General features: G+C 41.5%; 1 protein-coding gene across 1 annotated transcript; it reads right to left on the reverse strand.

Annotated features, from left to right (window-relative positions):
• Window positions 1-5,158: 5,158 nt before the first annotated feature.
• Window positions 5,159-15,869, reverse strand: mri1 (methylthioribose-1-phosphate isomerase 1). The gene is made up of 6 exons (XM_085356264.1): window positions 15,379-15,869; window positions 14,199-14,422; window positions 8,428-8,597; window positions 8,163-8,339; window positions 7,844-8,068; window positions 5,159-5,677 (listed from the first exon to the last, which is right to left on the reverse strand). Exons 1-6 carry the CDS (start codon window positions 15,508-15,510, stop codon window positions 5,544-5,546), a joined length of 1,062 nt encoding a protein of 353 aa, XP_085212390.1. The 5' UTR covers window positions 15,511-15,869; the 3' UTR covers window positions 5,159-5,543.
• Window positions 15,870-20,892: the final 5,023 nt, after the last annotated feature.

Here is a 20,892-nt window from a genome sequence, read left to right on the forward strand (position 1 = left end):
ACTTTTTATGTCATCTGTCATGTATTCACAATTTTGCTCAATAAATGACAAAAAGGCAAATTCTACTTGTGCATTTTTGCTGTGGTTTTACTTCTTTCCTTTATTGATGTGAAAGAGAAATCTCTTAATTTATGACTGCACTTTACAGCATTATATTCATATACGTAAATATATAAAAAAAAAATAAAACCCAGTTCAGAACACTTTCCACATGTTACAAAATCAAACCCAGACCAGGTGATTATCAAGAACAACAACAACAACAACAACAACATACTTGCACTTAAAGAGGCCATCTGAACAACACTCCTTCCATGGTAAATGCAGACTGCACCAATCGCTTTATAATGCATACACATCTGCTATGATTAATCGAATCAACTTGGAAAGTACGAGACAGGCGGCGCTGGATTTTGGCACCTCATTATTATCCATGTTTTGGCCTTTTTGGAAGGAGAGGACTGCGTTATCTCTTTTTAAAATACGACATTATATTGCTGCTGCTTAAAAAGCATTAATCCATAATACAGAAATACAGTACTGTGCAAAAGTCACCCCTCATTTCTTTATATCTTGCTAAGAAATTGGAAATAACTGCACCAATTTATGAAAACATGGTAACAAATATGTAAGTATATAAGACAAAAAACACTTTCTGCTGTAGACACTTCTACAGACCGGCCTTTTCTTCTTTTGTCCACTTTCCTCAAATTTTTTAAGAACTCAGAGCACTCCATGCTGAGATATGCAAAATTTTTGGCTAATAGCTATTCGGGAATCACATTGCTGGGGCAAATATACCATTTTACTATTTTATGTAGCAGCCAATGTCCCAAGAAGAACTTTGAAAGACCTTTAGAAAGCCTACAGAACTATTACTCAAGACCACTTAAAATAAAATAAAAAAATAACAAGAAAATGTGACTTATTAGAAGTGAAATATAAAGAAATGAGGGAGAACTCGAGACATCTGCAAGGTATTGTAATTCAACTGCAACCTAAAATAACAGACGAGCCTGAATCTAGGCTACTTTGGCAAACTAAAAGCACCGCCACAAATTAATTGTCACTTAGCGTTCAAGATACAAACGAGTGAAAATTGTAATCCATATTTCTTTTCATCAACCTTGTCAATCTGCTCTGCTGCAGGCTGGCGCATTAAGTGCTTGTGTTCATGCATTTCAGTGTTCGAGTCCGTGCAGGCAGACGGAGAGGTAGTGCGTATGGTTGAGGAGGCCTCCCCAGTGTGGTGCTCTAATGGCCTAGTCACTAGGAATCACAATGAAATCATGAAATAAACCAACAAACCACAGCAGAACAGTTATAATCATGACCTACAGACAAACAAAAATCTTGTACCTCTTAAACAGAAATGACAGGCGGCGCATCTAACGGGCCATAAAATTGCTACATATGTCAGGAAAATTGTCTAAAATCCCCCCCTCCCCCAAAAAAGCATGAAGTCTTTAACTTTACAAAACGAAAGAAATTTTTTAACACTTGCGTGTGACCTACCAGCATCTTTGTGAGTTGAGGTTTGATGGGTGAGAGAGGTGATGATTGATGAGGAAGAAAGTGAAGAAATGAGCTTACATTACAGCATATCTTAAGATATAGACAATAGACACTGTCGTAATTATTGATGTTAAGCTTTTTGTTTTGTTTTTTAAAATGATGTTTTCTCAGAACCTCCCTGTGGTCCTGTAGAGTAGAGAAGTTGTGTAGTAGACAGTCAATGTGTGAGGTGGTGGTGCCTGTGGCCAGACCTCTGACATCTCTCTAATCGAGTCAGTAAATGCATTTACATGCACATTACCATGCTGGTCTAGAGCACTGCTTTTCAACCTTGATGTTAGTCATAACCCTGCGTAATTACAGTATCGCGTTTCCGCTCATTTATGCATCAGCTGAGCCATCTCCGCAGTTTCCGGCCATTTACACTGATACTGACTGACGCACATAGGAGTACAATCACGTTTCATGTGTGTTTATATGCACACATTTCACCATTATGAGTGTGCAGGTAAATCCACTCACTCACAAAAGAGTGGTGACACTGTGTGTAGGAGTGGGATAGCATTTTCTGACACAGAGCACAAAAATCAAAACGCTGTCTGTGTTTTTAGGGCGTCTTTAACAAGGTTTTGTTCTTTCTGCACGAGGCAAAAATGTTTGAATAGGCATAAAACACGCCGCCAACAGGCAAGTCTGAGATTTCAACATGCCATCGGGCTTTGTATTTTCAAATGAAACAAAAACGTTACCATTCAATTGCTATGGCCGAGTTTCAGGTAATATACAAGGAAAACCACAAAACAAAAAACCAGACTGCGACGCAGTGCAAGCTGTGAATTTTGAAAATCATATTTTCCTTCAGGAATTTCTGCTACTTTTCACAATCTGAAGTATGTGCAAAGGACTCCTCTGCACATCTGCAGAGGAGCCATTAGGCCTGTGATTGAACAAAGACGTAGGCTAGATCTAATAAAGCCTGAAAACAGAGTGAAGAGATGGTTCAGAGGTCTGGTTTCCTCTGAGAGCACTTGAATTACAATATGCTGAAAGGTTATTAAAGGATTTTTTGTCTAATAACCACAAAAAAATATTACTGCCTGCCTCAGCCTTTAAGCACTCTGGCAACATGATATGAACTCTGTTGAAGGACGGAGCGAGGGGACTACTGCCTTACATCAGTAAGCTACAATCAGGCTGCACCTGTAAGGCAGCAAACAGTGTGGACCTGGTGACTTTGGGTAAATGATTAGGTGTCAGCACGCAGATAAGAGACGTCTGGGATGTTTCTACGAAGCCTCTCGCAACGACAAATGCACCGTAAGCTTGCAGGCCAGGTGGCAAAAATTCAGTGCATTCAAATCACGATACAAGACCTCAAACACAGGCTTGCATCAATCAGTCTGCCTAACGATGCTGGATTTATCAGTTAGTAAGTTGGCAACTAACTTGAAGGACGGTCCAAATATTGGGTGTAAAATTTCAACTAGTATTTTGTGTGAAAATGCTTTATTTTCTGTTATAAATGCACACATATTGTTACAATGCTGGATGCTCATAAAGGGATTTCTTAAAGGTCTTCCATGGACAGGAGCTAAAATGGCTTGTTTCAGATGGCATATGAACTGGAGGATAAATAAAATAAACAAGAACTATTTTTAACTGTGAATCATTCAAATCTACTCTACTAGAGCCCAAGAATAAAAATATGGAAAAAAGCATAATAGGTTCCCTTTAAACAACTGCTATATTGTTAGGATATTCATTCTTTTCCTGTACAAATAGTTTCAGCACTAGACGAGTTTGGCATTTCCTACTATTATGAAATTCATTTTTCCTTTATAGTCCTGTTCTTTCATCAGGATAGAGAAAAGAAACTCAGGGGCCAGAAATGTCAAACAATAACTTCTGAGAAAAAAAACAAAACCTTTGTGTACTTCTTGATATCGACCTGCTTTCAGTCGCTCGCGGCACAGATTTCGGCGAGTCGCGAGCATGTCTGGGAGTTTATGAGGAGGGATTAGTCCAAGCGGTCGAAACACATTCGAAGGTGAGCGCAAAGGCAAGAAGTGGCTGAGTGTCTGACGTCCGGCCCCAAACGAAAACAACATTTATACGACTTAAATGTTACATTCTCATTGGTGGTGGCGTAAAAGTACATAACGCAGAAGATGCCCTCCATCATAAAGGAGTAGTTCATGCCCCCACAAAAAGAGACAGTCAGCTCCTACTCACCCCCACATTAAATTTGTGAGTCTCTCAGGTTTGTATGGCCCAACTAGTTAGTCTGAAATCTAAGACTTCACCTTTAGACTAAGTTTTGTGTCTCTGACACTTTGAAACGCCATCACGATGTCAATACTGGAGGGCTTTAAAACTGCATTGATTTGTTTTCCACACTTTAGTGGCAAAACAAACTAACAACACACAAAATAACAGAGATATTAAAAGAGTATTTTGGTATTTATTTGGCAGTTAAGAGCAGCTTGACATAAAGGCAGAGATGTGGGTGTATGACACGCAACAAAGGACTGAACACTGGAGATTTCACTCACATGGTTTGGAATATAATCATTAGGCTGCTTAACCCAATGTTAAAACAAGCCATCAAGGCGGATGTGTTAGCAAAGCGGTTTGTTATGATGACACTGTGGTCACAGAGCAACCTAACCATTAGCTTGGAGTCAAATCAAAGCAACTATCTCTTTCTTCTACTTGTCAGCTGTGTCCGTCTGCTGCGTCACGCAGAGCAGGAAGTGTGAGAGTAAAAATCCTTTTTTGTGCAGCTTTTCGTGTGTTGAGGCTGATGTAGTTAAACGCACCATCTGGAGAGAGATTCGTTTCTAAGCAGGAAAGCTGACATCGAAAAATTATTTTAAAGTCTTGACTGATGTGCACACAAGCCAACAACTAAACCTTAATTTTGAGGCAAACTACTCCTTTAACTCCTATTTTTTTTTAATGATTCTTCCTTACAGAGAAGGGTAACAGGCAGCCCAAAGTGCTGACCAGCCTCCAAACTCCCCGGGTCTAAATCTGATCGAGCGGCCGCGGGATGCATCAGAAAGAGACCGATCTGGACCCGTTTCTGCAGGTGGTTTTAATGCTGTGGCTGATCAGTTTATACAAGTCTATTACGAGAGTACATGTGTGGTATGATACAGTATAACTGGGAAGAGCAAAACGCAAATAAGGAGTGAGGTATAAAAGTAGCCATGTGACGTTAAAGGCTTCAGCTGACTAGCGTGACCGATCGTTCAATTATTTTGACACACAAAATTCTTCCATATTAAGACTATGAGCTAAAAATGTGAATTTGTCTATTACAAAAAAGTTCCTACACTGAGCAAAAGAAATGAAATGTTAATATAACATTTTTAGATGCGAAATGTATTTTTTACATAACCGCTTATTTGGATGAAAAAGCGGCGCGTTTCACGAGCGGGGGTTAGTTTCTACATATGTACACACTACCAGCAAGGATATATATATTTACAAGTAGGTAGCAGCATTTTAGAAACCACGACTTGTTTCAAATTAAAGAACCAGTCGTGCTATTTAGGCTTTCGTTTTATTCTTTAAGTTGTTACAATGTGACTTTCGTAAGGTCGCATTTAGGTTTGTTTGCCAAATTGAATTTCTGGGTTCGAGTCCAGCTGAGCTTCTTTTTTTTTTTGTTGGTACAGAAGCCATTTGGAAAGAGAGGCTGAAAGAGACAATGACAGATGCAATGGAAAGCTTTGGAGGTGAAAGGTAAAGACAGAACAGGGATTTAAAAGAAAGGGGAGACCGCACGTGTGTGGCTACTCGACTCCCTGCAGTGAGACTCTATGTAGCTGTGTATGTGGAAAAGTGACAAACAAGATTTTTTTTTTTCCTGTGTGCACCACTGAATGCAACAGTGACTGTGTATTGAACAAAATTCAATTAGAAATACAACTGTGCGGCGTCTGTGATGATGAGAAAGTGTCTCTTAGTGTGACGTAAACGTGCAGTGGTGCGCACGGACCAGCAGGAGGAGCCGAGTGGCTCTAGAGGGCAGTGAGGCGGCCGGTGAGCGCCGCCTGGAGCTCAGAGGGGAGGAAGACTCCCAGCTCTGTGATGATGCCCCCTGTGATGAGCTGGTGAGGGGTCACGTCGAAGGCCGGGTTCCACACTTCGATACCTGCAGGAAGCGGCCGGGAATGAGGTGTTAGTCACACAACACAATTCACAGGTTATTATAATGCAAGTGCACTAACGTGTAAGCTAGCTGTACTGAACACAATATTGAGAATTAAAACCCAGTTGAACGGTCTGACACTGAGCCCAACGTGCTCCTTGTCAGTTGTTTAAACATTGATTTAAACAACAAGATGAAGATTGATTTAAAAAATAAAAATCTATCATCAATATGAATAATCATGTGTCGCAATCTGTTGCTGTGATGAAAAAAGTCTCGTCATATTGAAGATGTGAAGATTCCTGAGTCAAAAAGAGGCTTGAATAACTTTAAGACTATGTCTGAAATAATGTGCCTTAATGTGAGTTTTCGAACACTGTCTGCACACTTAGGATTAAATTATCATTAAATACTGCCAAGCAAAACAGACGCCCAAAAAGCTTAAAGTTTGACATCTTTTCCACTCGAAAAGACCCGAATCAGTCTTACTTATGTACAAAAACTACAAGTAGGTCATAATAAAACATACTCTTATTTACAGTTGCTGTTACTGCATTTTTGTCCCGGTCAGAAGCAGAATCATTTTAAAAATGTACGTTTGTGTTAGGTTTTCCGTCTTTTCCTGTTAATACAAACTGAAAGTGGGTAAGCGATGACTGAGTGGACGCTGAGTGGACTGCCCTCTTGTTTTTAAACTAAACATCATGGTTTTAAGTGAAACGTGTTCATATTTCTCAGTACACTGGATTAAAATGGAGGCTGTGCTCTATATTTACCTGTCGCCGGGGTAAATCATAGTATCGGAGCTCCACTGATGATAGCTTTCTTTCCCTAATCGCGCTACAATCAGGGTGAACATACTCAGAGTTGATTTAACTAAGTCTGATCAGCCTTTCTGGATATTCAGAGTCTCCCACAGTTAGACTCAGAGTTTGTTGACCCTGCTTTCTGTCTCGGGTTTATTATTCCTTCAAACAGCAGCAGGACTACACCCCACACTGCTCGTTACGCATTTCTTTACTGTGGTAAAGGAATGTTTAACGACTGCAACAGTGTGGTTCTAGTACACCAAAACCTTAACTAAAGGTTAATTCATAATTATTAAAGTCTGTGGGGAAAGTTAAAGAGTGGAAAAAACGAATGTGCAAGCACACATCCTCGTCCCCGGGGGCCTGTGTACTCATTAATTCAGCACAATTACTGTGATGTCACTGGGTACCTAGAGATTAAATGACTCAACTAAACTCTCACAAACTCAACTAAAATACATTTTCAAGGTTTGATCCGACAGACTCAGGCTCAGGTCCAAAGGGCTGCAAGTCAGACTCAAACCTGGGCTTCAGCCGTAAGGTATATGGGCACTTGAGCTCAGTAGGGCTGCTCTGAGCACTCCAAAGTGCATAGCATTAATATATTTACTGATAATCCAGGCTTTAGTTTGCCCTCACACATTTCCACTGTGTTTCTGTCCAAGCACAGGCCATTTCCACACATGAACTTTGGCCAGCTTTGCACAGTTGTTCTTTCTGTAATGCAGCGCAGAGCAGTAAACAGTCTGCTTCAGATGCATGCGGTTCAGCTGAAAGGAGCTCCCCATGTAGAGGCAGCTAGACACATGACACCCACTCACTAGCACTGAATACGCCGGACTGTTAGCTCCATAATTTGTTCAGCAGCACATGACATCACACAGACTTTGTACTGGAGAGCTGAGAGGTTAAAAACCAGTTAAAAGTCCCACCTGAATGCGTCTGACATTTGCGGTGTCACGTACACCTCTGTGGGCGGTGGTGCATGTGTGAAAATGACTCTGTTCTCTTATCTCTATCATGCCACTGACTACTAAAGACGCATAAATGGCCTGCAAGAAAGTTCAAGAAAGAAAACCCGGCGAGAAAATAAAAAGGACGATGAACTTTGTGTGCACATTAGTGGCCACAGGGCGCCTCTGTGCAGGACATATGAGCTAACAGCCTCCTTCACTCTGGCACTTACGTTTCATGTGATGCCAATTTAACTCTGAGTGTGTTCGGTGCTTAAGCCTCTGGGCTGACTTTGGAACTGGGCCAAGCTCATCTCCTCTCTAACCTTGATGCTTTCCTGTCGATACTCTACCGAGCTCGCGCTTATTTAAGTGCTCTCTCTGCACAGACATCCCTCACGCCTTACCTGGGGCAGCGATGGGAACCCCGTTTATAGAAGTGAGTTCCTCGGGGGGGCGCACTTCGATGATGATGTCCCTCCCGCTCTCCAGACTCAGGTCACACGACGTGCTGGGTGCCGCCACATAGAAAGGTATCCCATGGTGCTTAGCGGCGATGGCCAGCTGGTACGTGCCGACCTTGTTGGCTGTGTCACCGTTAGCAACCACCCTGTCTGCACCCACCACCACAGCTGAGGGAGAAAACAGCAGAAAGGAAGTCTTAAGAAAAAAAAAACGTGAGGTTTTAGTGAAGTGAAGGAGACGTGATGGGACACAAACACACACCTGTGATGTCCATCTCCCTCATGGTGAGAGCTGCCATGCTGTCTGTTATAAGCGTGGCAGGGATTCCCTCCGCTACAGCCTCGTACGCCGTCAGTCTGGACCCCTGGTTGTACGGCCTCGTCTCTGTGCAGTACACGCGCTTCAGCCTGCCCAGCGCGTGGAGGCTTCTCACCACGCCTACACACAGACTCATATCAGTTACAGTGCTCTAAATATTTCAACAACCACCTTCTTTTCTCATTCAGAGCCAGCGCTCCAGTCTCACCCAGCGCCGTCCCGTATCCAGCTGTGGCCAGCGAGCCGGTGTTGCAGTGTGTGAGGATGGTCACCGAGTCCCTGGGGACGCCAGAAAGGATGTGCTGAGCTCCATAGTTACCGATCTTCCTGTTGTCATTGACGTCACGCTCCAGCATGTCTTCGATCCAGGCAATTACACTGCAGGAGGGGGGCCACAAGAGGTGGGAATTGAGAAGAGGATATATGTCTGCCACTGTGGGCTCAATGTGTCCATCATATCTGCAGGAGCAATACGGCTTTGTGTTTCTGTTTGTCATGACTTTGCTTTCTCCGCTTTTCTCATACACAATCTTTTTCTTCATGCTGTTCCTTCTCTTTTTCTGCCATAGCTGTGCCACATCTCCCTCATTTTCTCTCACTTTCTTACATTATTCTTGCTGCACAGTCTCGATTCTTACCTTGCAGACACGCATTATCAAGTAAACACTTGCACAAGTGTTTTTGGAGACTGGCCCACAATTCAAACCACACCAAGTTTAAAGTAACATAAATCTTCCATGGTTACCTGCTAGGTCTTTCACTCCACCACTACAGTGTTTCTCTTTAGCCCAACTTATTCTCAGATGAATGGACGGGTTCTTATATAGAGCTTTTCTACTGTACACCTTATACAAATATGCCTCATTCACCCAGTCACACAATCACTTTTCTATGCTTAAGTGCTTTGTATCTAACATTCACACTCAGAGAGTAACTTGGGGTTAGTACCTTGCCTAAGGATATGTGGCATGCAGGGATCAAACTACTATCCTCTCCATTAGTGGGTGACCTGCTCTACCTGACCAGGTCTCTGAGCTACAGTCACCCCAAGCAATGTGACTCACTGCTTTGTAATGGAAATCTAACATATTTATTTAACACGTGGGAAGGGAGCTAGTCACCTTTTCAGTTTCCACAGTCTTTAAAGGGACACTTTGTTTGGACAGGGCTCGAATGACTCGTAAGTCAGTGTTCCAAGTGGCTTAACGAACAAACCTCTGAAAATGTTCAGCTAAAAAGTGCAAAAGGAGTGAAAAAGCAGCCAACGTCCAAAGAGACCTTTTGACTCCTTGAAAGCAAATTATAACGAGCGTGCTGCACAATACCAGCTTAAAGGTCAATTAAAATACCTGTTAAAAAAGTGCTTATTTTCAGCAAATTCCTTTGAGTGGATGCTAACGACTGACATGGCGTTACTTTGATCCCTGACCCAAAAACGGTGACGAAGACGAGGGCCCCCTTATGTTCAGCCCACTGACACGAAAGTCAGGAAAACATTCAATCACTGATAAGCATAGAGGCCAGTGACTGATGAACTGAAACACTTGCTTCTTAACTGGAACAGTTACCATGAAATGCATGTATTGGTGCAACCGCAGTAAATATTGATTCATGCTTTGGCACCAGCATTTTCTTCTTTTAACTCTACGTAGCTTTCTGCATCAAATTTAAGTGAATCGCTGCCTTGAGGCCGGGGTTACTGTAAAGTAGATCACTCCCTTCTGTCAAAAACAAGCTGCATCATCTGCCCCTGACAGACATTATCCACCTAGACTGAACGTTTTCCGTCACCAAGAAACACCAATGTCTTTCACACGTGTTCTTTTCCACTTGTCTGAAAATAAAAACGAATCAAATTGCTATTCAATCACTATTTAACAAGTGAACCCTGTAAAAATTACCACTTGATAATTTGGTTTTAACACTAATAAGCTGCAAAAATGGAAAGCATCAATAGTATACAATTTTCACTTCACAACTGATCCGATAGCTTCTGCAACTTCTTCAGCAAGACACCTGCAGCTGGTGTTAAATGAGGAAGTGTTACAGCAGCAACTAACTCGGGAGACACCATTCAGGAGGAAAACTGAAGAGCCGAGATGATTTCATGTAACAGAACAAGTTCATACAGAGCAAACAACTGAAAAGCTGACAGTAGAGCCTGACCGATATATCGGTGTGGCTGACACTAGCTTTACTTTTTCATTTATTTTTTGTATTCTCATTTAACCCTTCTGAGGTAAAAGAGAAAACTATTTGCTAGGGCTGTGCGATATGACCTAAATCTCATATCCCGATATAAAACATCTATCGTCCGATAACGATATAAATCACAAAAAATTTAATATTTTCTGTAAATTCTGTGAATCTCAGGTAGGTGAAGTGTTTCCAGCTGGGCGTCATGTAGCTGGAGTCGAGTGTTTTAACCGATGCATGAAACTATACATTTTTAGACATAAGTTGTAACGGCCGCCGTTTTCTTTGTGAGTATTTATTACACGGCGTGCTGTGGGGAAAGCCTGTTCTAACGTTTGAGTCTAAAGTTTATTTTTTAGCACCTGACGACTCTTTTTTTTTTGTGCTTCTCATCCGTCAATACTCGGCATACTTTTTCACGTGATTCCGTTTATTTTGAAAATTCTCAACAGGATCTTGAGCTTTATTGTGAAAGTTTTATGTGGAAAATAAACAAGCGGACATGCGATGGTGTTACCGTCGTTGTTGCTAATGACAACCCATAAAAACAGGCGCTTGTCCGTCTGTAGTGTGGTTATATTAAATATAAGAGAAAGAGAGAACTTTAAGAAATTAATATAGCTACTACAGTGACCATCAAAACAATAAAAAAAAATATTGCCGTGAACAGTTTATTTTGCGACACCACGAAACAAACGATAGCGTAAAATGAAACGATAGACGTTTTTCTATCGTCATCCGACATATATCGTTATATCGAACAGCCCTACTATTTGCGGATATGCTCGTATCGACGTTTATGATGGCCAATAAATGAAAATGGAAAAAGTAAAGAACAGACAAAAAAAAAAAACGCCATTCAATCATGTTATGAGCATATTAATGCTGCATAGTTTATCTACCAGAGGAAACTCTTTGATCCGAGCAGTCGGGCTGAGTGTAAACGAGTAATTCATGATTTGCTGTGGCAAAAAAAAAAAAAAAAAAAAAAAAAAGATTATTGCTGAACAGCACCGATATATTAAGACTCACAAATAAGTACACATAAAAAAAAGTGAAGTGTGTTTGTTACGCATGTCTGAATTAAGAAAATCTCACCTGATGTCAGATATCGCCAAATATTAATATCAGTCAATATCAGTTGGCAATTTTGCCTCTGCATTCAACAGCATAAAGTCTGTGAATCCTTTAGATAAATGAACGTTTTTAAAATGCAAATGTTTTTTTGTTCCTGATGAAACTTTTACAAAGCCAGCTATTCACAGTTTGAACCATTCTTTAGCAGATGTGCAAATCACAGAGTGAAGGCATGTGTCCACATAGCTCTGCATTTCCAGCAAGTTACCCACTACTTTATGCAAAACAAGGAAATCTGCAAATCTTTGAATCATTGTTAGGACCCAAAGACCACGTGGCTTATTTCCCACCTCAAATGTTGGAAAGAAGGTAACTGGATGTCTTTAGGAGTTTTTTTGTCTTTGTTTTGTTGAAGACGTTTTAGAACTGAAGAAACGTCTTGGATAAGAGGCGTAACTTTCAGAGAGTCCCAGGTCATAAACCCCTAGTGGGGTCTGTCCTGTTTGGAGGCGTTTCTAGGAGCCGTTAACCCAATCTTGGTCACACGAGTCATTGCATGAGCCAAGGTGGTTTGGGTAATTACCATCACCGTGGCCGACGACTAAAACCTCTGAGATATTGCCCCACCCCGCCATTGTGCGAGCTATTGAGGTCACATATGGCGAGGTGTGGGTGCGAGTTCAAAATACCTGGGATTTCAGGAATCCACTGTATGTCATGAAAGCCTACACAGACACATCCATCAATCCATTTTCTGCAACTTTTCCCAGACCCGAAGACAGCACTCCACCTTTTTTAGGGTTTGGCGGTGCCAATTCTCATTCTTTGCTTGTCACTCTCAGCTGGAAAATGCCCCAGTGTAAGCTGGAGGTCATCATTTAATGAAAGCAGAAGACCCACAAGAATGAAAATTCTCTCCATAAAAGTTAAATGGCACCTCTAGCAGTGTCCATCTCGAACCAAGACCGACTTACTGCGAACAACATGAACCAAGCTCTCACTGTGTGCCTAACAGCAGGCCACAAACCCCAAACCGGTCTGGTGGAAACTACTGAAAATCTGTAAAACTAGTCAATGTCCATCTCAAATAAAGATAACTTCAACAACTGCATGGAGTATTTGTGATACCAAATGATTTCAAAACATACATTTGTCCATTATGAGAACGTTTTCAGTTAAGCTGCCATGTTGATTTGGGTTTGAAATCATAAACCAGACCACACAAAGCGTTTCTCCGATCAGGTGAACTCTTTATAAGCCTGTAGAAGATCTAGAACATCTGTCAGTCATCGACTATCTATCACGTGGCCAATGCCGGGGAACGGAGTAATCTCTCGCATGACATAACACCAGTCCAAGGGAAGTACCAGAACTCACGATACGATCATGGTATGTTGCAGACAAGAATAATATTAACACAATCCATTGATTCTGTAATACAATCCAAGCAAGATGTCCAAGATACAATTAAAACAAATATCCTTAAAAAGGGAAAAGGCTGGAATGTCTTTTTTTCCATAGCATTTTTGTGCTTCTGTGTGTGGCTAACAGGGACATGGTTAACTTGTTATTCCACCTCCATAATGCAAACACCGTGATCCAAAAAAATCCAGAAGTGAGCTACCAGTGCTGGTAAGACAGAAACCCTGGGAGTTTATTTTTCACTTAAAGCATGAAGACAAAGGCCAGCGTGAGAGCCGTTTGCGTAAACAATGAAGAATGATCTATCCAGCTGTAATTAGGGACTAAAAGTGGATTTACATCAGCTGAACAGATACTGAGAAGATTCACCTGATTATTTACATTTTTTTTTGGTTCAACCAGTTTTTTTAGTCCGTTTTTGAGTGTAAAAAAGCTCCCCTGCGTGTCCTCCACTTGTCTTTTACTCGCAAATGCACACACCGTGAAACAAAAAGTTCAGGAGATGAGACGAGCGAGAGTCTCTGCAAACGTGTTTACATTAAGTTCTAATTTAAAAATCAAACACGCAAAGTCAACAGACAAACACCGCCCGACGTTTCACTGTAGCTGCTCCTCACATTCATTTTAAATAGCACAGAAGGTATGTGCATCTCATATGTCAGCCACATGTGGAGACTCTGACATCAAAGGGAATAATAATAACAGTGCTGCTTTAATGCATTAGCGAAGAAAACATGCTTTAAAAAATAAAATTAATTTAAAATCACTCTAACCACCAGCAACCCACGAGATCACTGCCCATTGGTCCAACACCTCAAAGAGAGAGGGAACTCCTTAAGAGCCCCTGCAAACCTTCAAAGAAACAATGCAGTACCGGTATATACTGCTATACAGACATCATCCCCCACTCCTGTTGTGCACTTCATCCTGCTCATCTTTACTGGCACACTGCTGCGTTTTCTGACCCCAAACCACCATCAGTAGACCAGGAAGTAATGTGAAACTATCATCAAAAATGTGGATCAGCAGCATGCATGTGAATCGCTGATCATAACAGCAGAAATGTATCAATTACTCCACAGAGAGGTTTTTTTAAGGTAGATTAGAAGTTGAGAAACCAGCCAAAGATTTTGGTTGGGATTGATCAGTGTAAGGTGGCCTACAGGTCCCGGAGTAACAGACGTGCAGGACCCGAAGAAGAATACTGTCTGTTATCCGATTAATTAAATGTGACTCCACTCAAACATATCAAACATAACCAACAAACCGCAAATTGCTGTCTACCTTTCTCTGAGCTGCTCAGAGTTCTTCTCCATACTCTCATTCTCTGCAAACTCCATCAGCTCGCGGGCGGCGCGGCCCATGTTGACGGCGGTGGGCCTCGCTGAGGTCAGGTGACACAGAGACTCCCTGATGAAGGTCACAGGGTCGTCACCTCCGGCGCCTGCCCGCAGCTCCACGGCCAAGCTGAGACAGCCAACGATGGCGATGGCCGGAGCCCCGCGCACCTGGAGGAGAAAAGGAAGAGGACAGTAGTCATCATCATCACCATCAGTTTTAAAGAGGACGATCAATGTTTTTCCAGCACAAAGCTGGAAGTGGGTGAACACAGAGCCAAAAGTTGTCACGACAGCTTTGATTAAAATGATCTCATCTCCGTTACTGGAGACATTTCTCTCACTACCATTAGACTTTATTAACATGACATCACCCCTCTGCTTATGGCACATTCCTTCACTCTGACACACACACACACACACACACACACACACACACACAAAGGATCAAACAAACAGCTAGTGAGTGTGTGTGCAACTCGAAAGACAAAAGGTCTAGTGTCTTCTTGGCTCTTATAATAACAACAATAATAATGATAATAATAAACACCTTAAAATGCTCCAGCTGTTACAGAACTTGAGCGTCTTACATGTATGTGAACACTCAGGTATTTCAGGATTTCAGGTGTGGAGACAAACTGGAGCTGGAGGTGTCACCGAGTGCAGCACAAAACCAAAAAACGCGAACAAAAAAAACAAAAAAAACAAAACCCTGGCAAAGGTCATTAATAATTCATCAATAATCTCTCCCAAAGAAAGGAGGAGGAGGAAGAGAGGGGGGAAGGCATATTTCATGGCTGGGTGGCTCAGTGAGCGCAGACACCCAGTTTTATCGCGCTTACACATGATGTGAAAACTATAAATAACGGATGGTTTAAAGGTAGGTGAGACGATGCTGCAGGTAGGTCCAAAAACAAAAATACAGGCCGACGGCGGCGAGCACATGTATGTGTGCCTGCATGCATGCAGCGGTGAGAGCACAAAAGACCCGACACATACAAAACAACACAAAAAACCCCACACATGCATGACGGGACTGAATGCACATGCGGCAGGCGTGCAGGGCAGGCTGGGGGAGCGGGTGAAAGGAGAAGGTTTGGAGAAAGGGGAGAAGAAGAACCCCGTACCTTCATGGACTTGATGGCCTCGTAAGCGTCCTGCACCGAGCGGATGTCATCGTAAACGGTCTGGTGTGGCAGCAGCAGCTGGTTGAGGATCTGCAGAGACCCGGTCCGGTAGCGGATCGCTTCTAGCGTCATGACCGAGCAACGAGGCAGGATAGCGGGAAGGGGGTGAGAGGGAATAACGCGGATGGACCGGTTGCCGGCGGGTGCGCGCACACGCACTCACTCACTCACACTTACACACACACACATATATACACACACTCACACACACACTCGTTCTCCCTCTCTGAGCTGATCCACGCTGAAGTGACCGCGGCCTGGCTGTCGGCAGTCCCGTCGCAAAGAGGAGGAAAGTGTAGCGGGAGGATGAGGAGGTGCGAGTGGGACGGAGGAAGGAGAGGAGAAGGTGGTGTGCTGTCTGCTGTATGGGAGGATGAAAGGGAGAGGAGTGAGAGAAGGGCTGGAAACCTTCACACACACACACTGACAGACGAGCAGGAAGGCAGACACGGAACCACGTGTTCATCCGAGCAGGAAGCCCTCGCCTCGGTGTCCACGCCCACTAAAGTCTCGCGGGGTTGTCCAATTTCTTTAAGGCTCCCCTCTTATGCCTCTGTGCGCCATCCCTTCCCCCAACATTTTCCTCTTATTTTTTTCTTTCCCCCCATCTTTTGTCTCGGGAAATTTCACACTCACGCACGTTATTAGCATAACACCAAAGAACCACGAGCTTCCCCCAACAACAGCAGACTCCTTCTGCAAAGACAAGTCTATTTTTGTCCCAGGATTTTATTGTTTCTGTCTTCTGGCGACACCTCCTCCCACCAAGCACCGCATGCTCTGTGTGCAGTAATCACTGCAAAAACCAATCCAATATGTTACCGGAGTAGATTTCAATGGGGGATCCTCTCAACGGGACTGTGGGGGCGATGCCTGTTAAACACAGTGCAGATATATATATAATCAAGATTATTATAAATGGAAAAACAAAAACCGGTTAACTGAAATAAAAATATAAACTGGACTTTTGCTTAAAAGGGAAAACCAACAAAAGTGACTTGTGAAGTTTGATTAAAATAAGCACTGCAAAAAATGTATAGGAAATGTCTTGAGTCCAACATGCTCAAGTACTGAGTCACAGTATTCGTTTTTATTGTACCTGTTTCAACTTCTAAATATAACCGTAAAATCTAAAAAAATTGCCAAAATACAAAGTACAGTTTACTTAATATAGCTAAGTTAGTGCACAGTACTTAGAATAACCTCATTTTTCTTTTTGCAACGGATTCATGTAGTATATATGCCAGTGCCGTACCGTGCACTCACAATTAACAAGTTGCTCTAACTTAGCTACCTTAAGTAAATTGTACAACTAAATTACGATGAAAGCAAAAGCTGGGCTAACACGGAAAGTAATAAAATCTCAACTGAAACTAAACTTTTTTTAATGTAATAAAAGTAAAGATGTGAAAATTTCATAAAATCCAAAAGTAATAAAATTACAAAACTGTTTTATTTTTCCATTTTAAGTATTTTACAATACATTTTTGTTTCTGCTGGTTTACAGAGCAGGTTTATTCATTTATTTATTTATAATGTTTATTTTCAGCTTACTTTGTGTTTCAGTTCTTAACTATTACTATAATTTGGGAGGTATTTGGGAGGCGATTTAAGATTAAGTTTAAAAAGTTTATCACTATTATTATATTGTAGCAGTATATTATTATTATTATTATTTTTATTTTATTTATTATTATAAACCTAAAAGATGTTTTACATGGTTTTTTTTTCAAGTTTTTGTCTGAAGTCTAGTTTTTGTTTTCAATCCAGTTACTATTTTTCCCCACACCTAGTGTTTTGTTTTAGTTAAAATTAAAATCATGTTACCAACCACAGCACAGACTCATAAATGATTTGCATTAACGAGTAAAGAGCACAGTAGACCTCAGTGCTTCATATACAAGTCTGTGACTCTCACATTATCTGAAATGAGAGTCACACAAGCGGATAACAGAGGAAAAACAAGAAGCATTTGAACCTGTTCTACCCTTTGGCATTGAGTAAAAGCCACTAAAGACTCTGCTGTTTGCAGAGAGATAAAGTGTGCTTGCTAAGGAGTGAAAGCATAAGTGAAATATTCCACTACAAGGAAAATACATGTTGAATCGTCAACGGGTGCCTGATTTTTGTGTTTTTCTTTACATAAATACATTTGCATCCTCTTCTGATGCAGAGAAAATTCAAATTAATTAAACCAAGTCTTCCATGTGGAAGGGCAAACTGACCCCTGCTTAATTTATTCTCAATACTCAAATGTGGTTTCAAACATGTGTTTCTTAATTGTCCTTTCGTTTTTGTTCAGCTGGTTTCTGGGATGTTTTTCTTCTCATTCTTTCAGTGTAGTTGTCATCATTTGACATTTCTTAGGTTTAGTTTTTATACAAACCCTCAGAGTTAAGTAGACATCCTTACCAAACACATGCATCAACACTCCCTCGGGCTGGGTGTTCTTGACAAAACAAAAACTGCATTTATATTTTATTTTAGTTAGCTTTATTACATTTCATGTGTTTTAGTGTTATACTTACCTATAGTAGACTTAATAATGACACAAACTCACTGCGGTTTCACCACTTTATTCGTGTCAACACCAACCTCATACATAAGATAATAAAGCCTCAAGAATCAGGCCGTCATACATTCCCATTTTAAACTGCATCAATCATCAAGACATTCACTTAAAAAAAAAAGAGACAGAGCATATTATGCCATATTTACCAAATATAAATATTACATTTATAATGATTGCCCTTACGTGACTTAGCAAATTTTTTAAAAGATGTCAGCTTCAACAATAAATGGATACATTTACCCAACTCATCGGGAAGAAAGTAGTAAAAACAAAAAAATAACAAAACTTAGACCAAACTTTTTTAAATGAAATCAATAACAGGATAAAGACAGACAGCCAAACAATCGTATGAAAAGAGAGTGAGCAGGAGTGTGTGTGTTGTGGTGTGTTGTATATGCAGAAACGGAGTGTGAGTCACCAGCAGGACAAACTAACAATATGTCCCTCCACCCGGGTCCTGACCATCCACCTATCACACTGAATGCTGATGAGCTCGTTGCTACGACAACAGGTCAGCCTCAGAGGCCGCAAGGTTATTTGGGGAGTGGGGTGATGTGGCAGGAGTGCGTTTGTGTGTTTGGGGTGACGTGGGGTTACAGCTCTGGATTTAAAAGAAAAAAAAAAAAAAGTGGGTGTGGTCTAGGCGGGGATGGGGGTGGCGGTGTGCAGTTGCACTTTTTGTGCAGGCTCAAACATGCAGCTGCTACACGGTCACACTCAGATGTTTTTCTTTTAATCGGAACGACATCTTTGTGTTGTTGTTGTTTTAGTCCAACTCACTATTTTCCATTAGAGCTGGTCTTTCTGTGAACCCCACTCCTGGGACAGATGTTCTGTTTTCAAATAATTCATTCAGCTTTGCGTTTCATCCACAGGAAAAACAAAACAGAACACGGGAACATTAAAATTAAATACTAGTCCCTTTGTTTTAAAGTTATAAGCAGTAATTGGGGGCTTCTTTCCTTTCTGTGTGTGTTGCTAACATGAGGCCATTACTTCCGGCGACCCAGAAACTGATCTCCAAATATTGGTCATTCAGTTTCATGATTAACTTATACAAGGAAGTATAGAGGTCCACCATAAGGACTTTAAGAATTTTGTTTTTTTTATGTAACCCTCTGCTGATTGTCAAAGAAAATGGTTCTGCTGAAACAAACAGGCACATGTTTACTCCAGTTTTACATGCATAGCCCCTCTAACAGATTTACAGCTGAGTGTAAGGTCCGGACAGAGAGGTGGTTCAGACTTTCAGCTGTGTTCACCCCTTGGCTCTGCCCTGCGTACAGTATGAAAACCATTAGCAGAACCTTCAAATTTGCTCAAGTTGAGTAATCCGCTGATTCACTATTTAAATCTTTCTTAATGCCCAAAGCTTTACAAATACATTTGTACTTAAACTACACTGCTGCATAAATGCATCATTGACATTAATCCAGACCTGCTTGGCTCGAGCTCGAGTTTTAGGAGCGTTCAAGATTATAGTCTGTGCCGTACAAAGATTTAAATAAGACACAAACGATCACCTAGAAGGAAAGGGAGCACGTTTAAAGATTTGAAGCCATGTTTAATACTCCAATCTGATGTTCTAATGCTACGATCTATCTACAAAATAATATGAGATGATCAAAATCAGCATAACATTTACAAAGAGTCAAAAGATGTCCTCTGTTGATTAAAAAAAAAAAGAAAAAGTGGGGCAACGGGTGTTACATAAGGGTCACCACACAGTGGAAGGCCAACTTTAACCGGGATTATTTGCTAATGGAGTGAAGCAGTGAGTGGATTAGCGTGAACACATGATTATCTGACGTGTCACATGACCAAAAAACTATTAACTGGAGTTACCAGACATCGTTAATATTGAGGATTCAAACACAAAATGCACAATAAGGCTCACTTAAAGTAGTCTGCTACATCCCGGCTGGATGCAATCAACGTGCAACAGGAGCTATTGTCAGATTAGCACACCAAACATCTGCCCAGATCTCAGAATACATGGCAGCCCACATTTGTCGGATTTTTTTTTTTTGTACATCTTGTGGTGTTGTGGCAAATCATTCTGATCATTGCAATCTGCCCACCTCAACTTTGTCAGCGTGTCAAAGTTTAAGTGGTTTTATCTGTATTTTGTCCGCTTGACTTTATTCTCCAAAAAGAAGGGAAGGCAGAGAGGAAGATGATGATGACATAGGTGTCTGTGGGAGAACTGAGACAGAAATGAGCAATTACCCAGCCATACTGACACTTATAGGGCCGCCTTCCTGTGGTTAGATTTTTCAGTATCCACTGTGCTGCCACTGGAGAGCTCAATGGGACAAATTCTGTTTTTGCATCCACCACAATCTGTGGGGGAAAAAAGCACTCTGACGCAGCAGCTCTAAACTGTTTTAAACTAAGTGACAGCACAGCGGGCTTCATATTGTTTAAGAGTTTAAATAGATTCTGAGTAGGGCAGCCTATTAATCAAGAATAATCTTGAAAGGAATGGGTGCGAGGAAAATAAGATGACGAAGACAACAAAGAAGAAACAGCTGATGAAGACGCAGCAATCTCTTAGCGAGGCTAAGCTTCTACCACATTCATGGCACGCTGTTAAAACCCCTCTTCCCAGCCCCCAGAGGCAACTCTACGTCTGATGTAGTCGCCTCTTTGGTGACATAAACACTAATCCCTTATCATGGGATGTAGGCTGCTGCACCCCGAAGCCCCATTTTTTTTGTTGTTTTTTTTTTCTTTTATTCCCGTATCACAGCACTCCAAACGGAGCAGATTACTGTAATCTGTGAACACTGGAGCAGACAGATTAGACATAAAATACAGGGAAAAAGGTAAAAAAAACCCTCTAGTTCACTGGTTAAACACACCTAAGAGTGCGTGGACAA

Source organism: Diplotaxodon limnothrissa, linkage group LG6 (assembly GCF_057381915.1).
Source record: "Diplotaxodon limnothrissa isolate DT_005_m linkage group LG6, D_limnothrissa_male_GT1.1, whole genome shotgun sequence".
In the NCBI taxonomy this organism is placed as follows: domain Eukaryota; kingdom Metazoa; phylum Chordata; class Actinopteri; order Cichliformes; family Cichlidae; genus Diplotaxodon; species Diplotaxodon limnothrissa.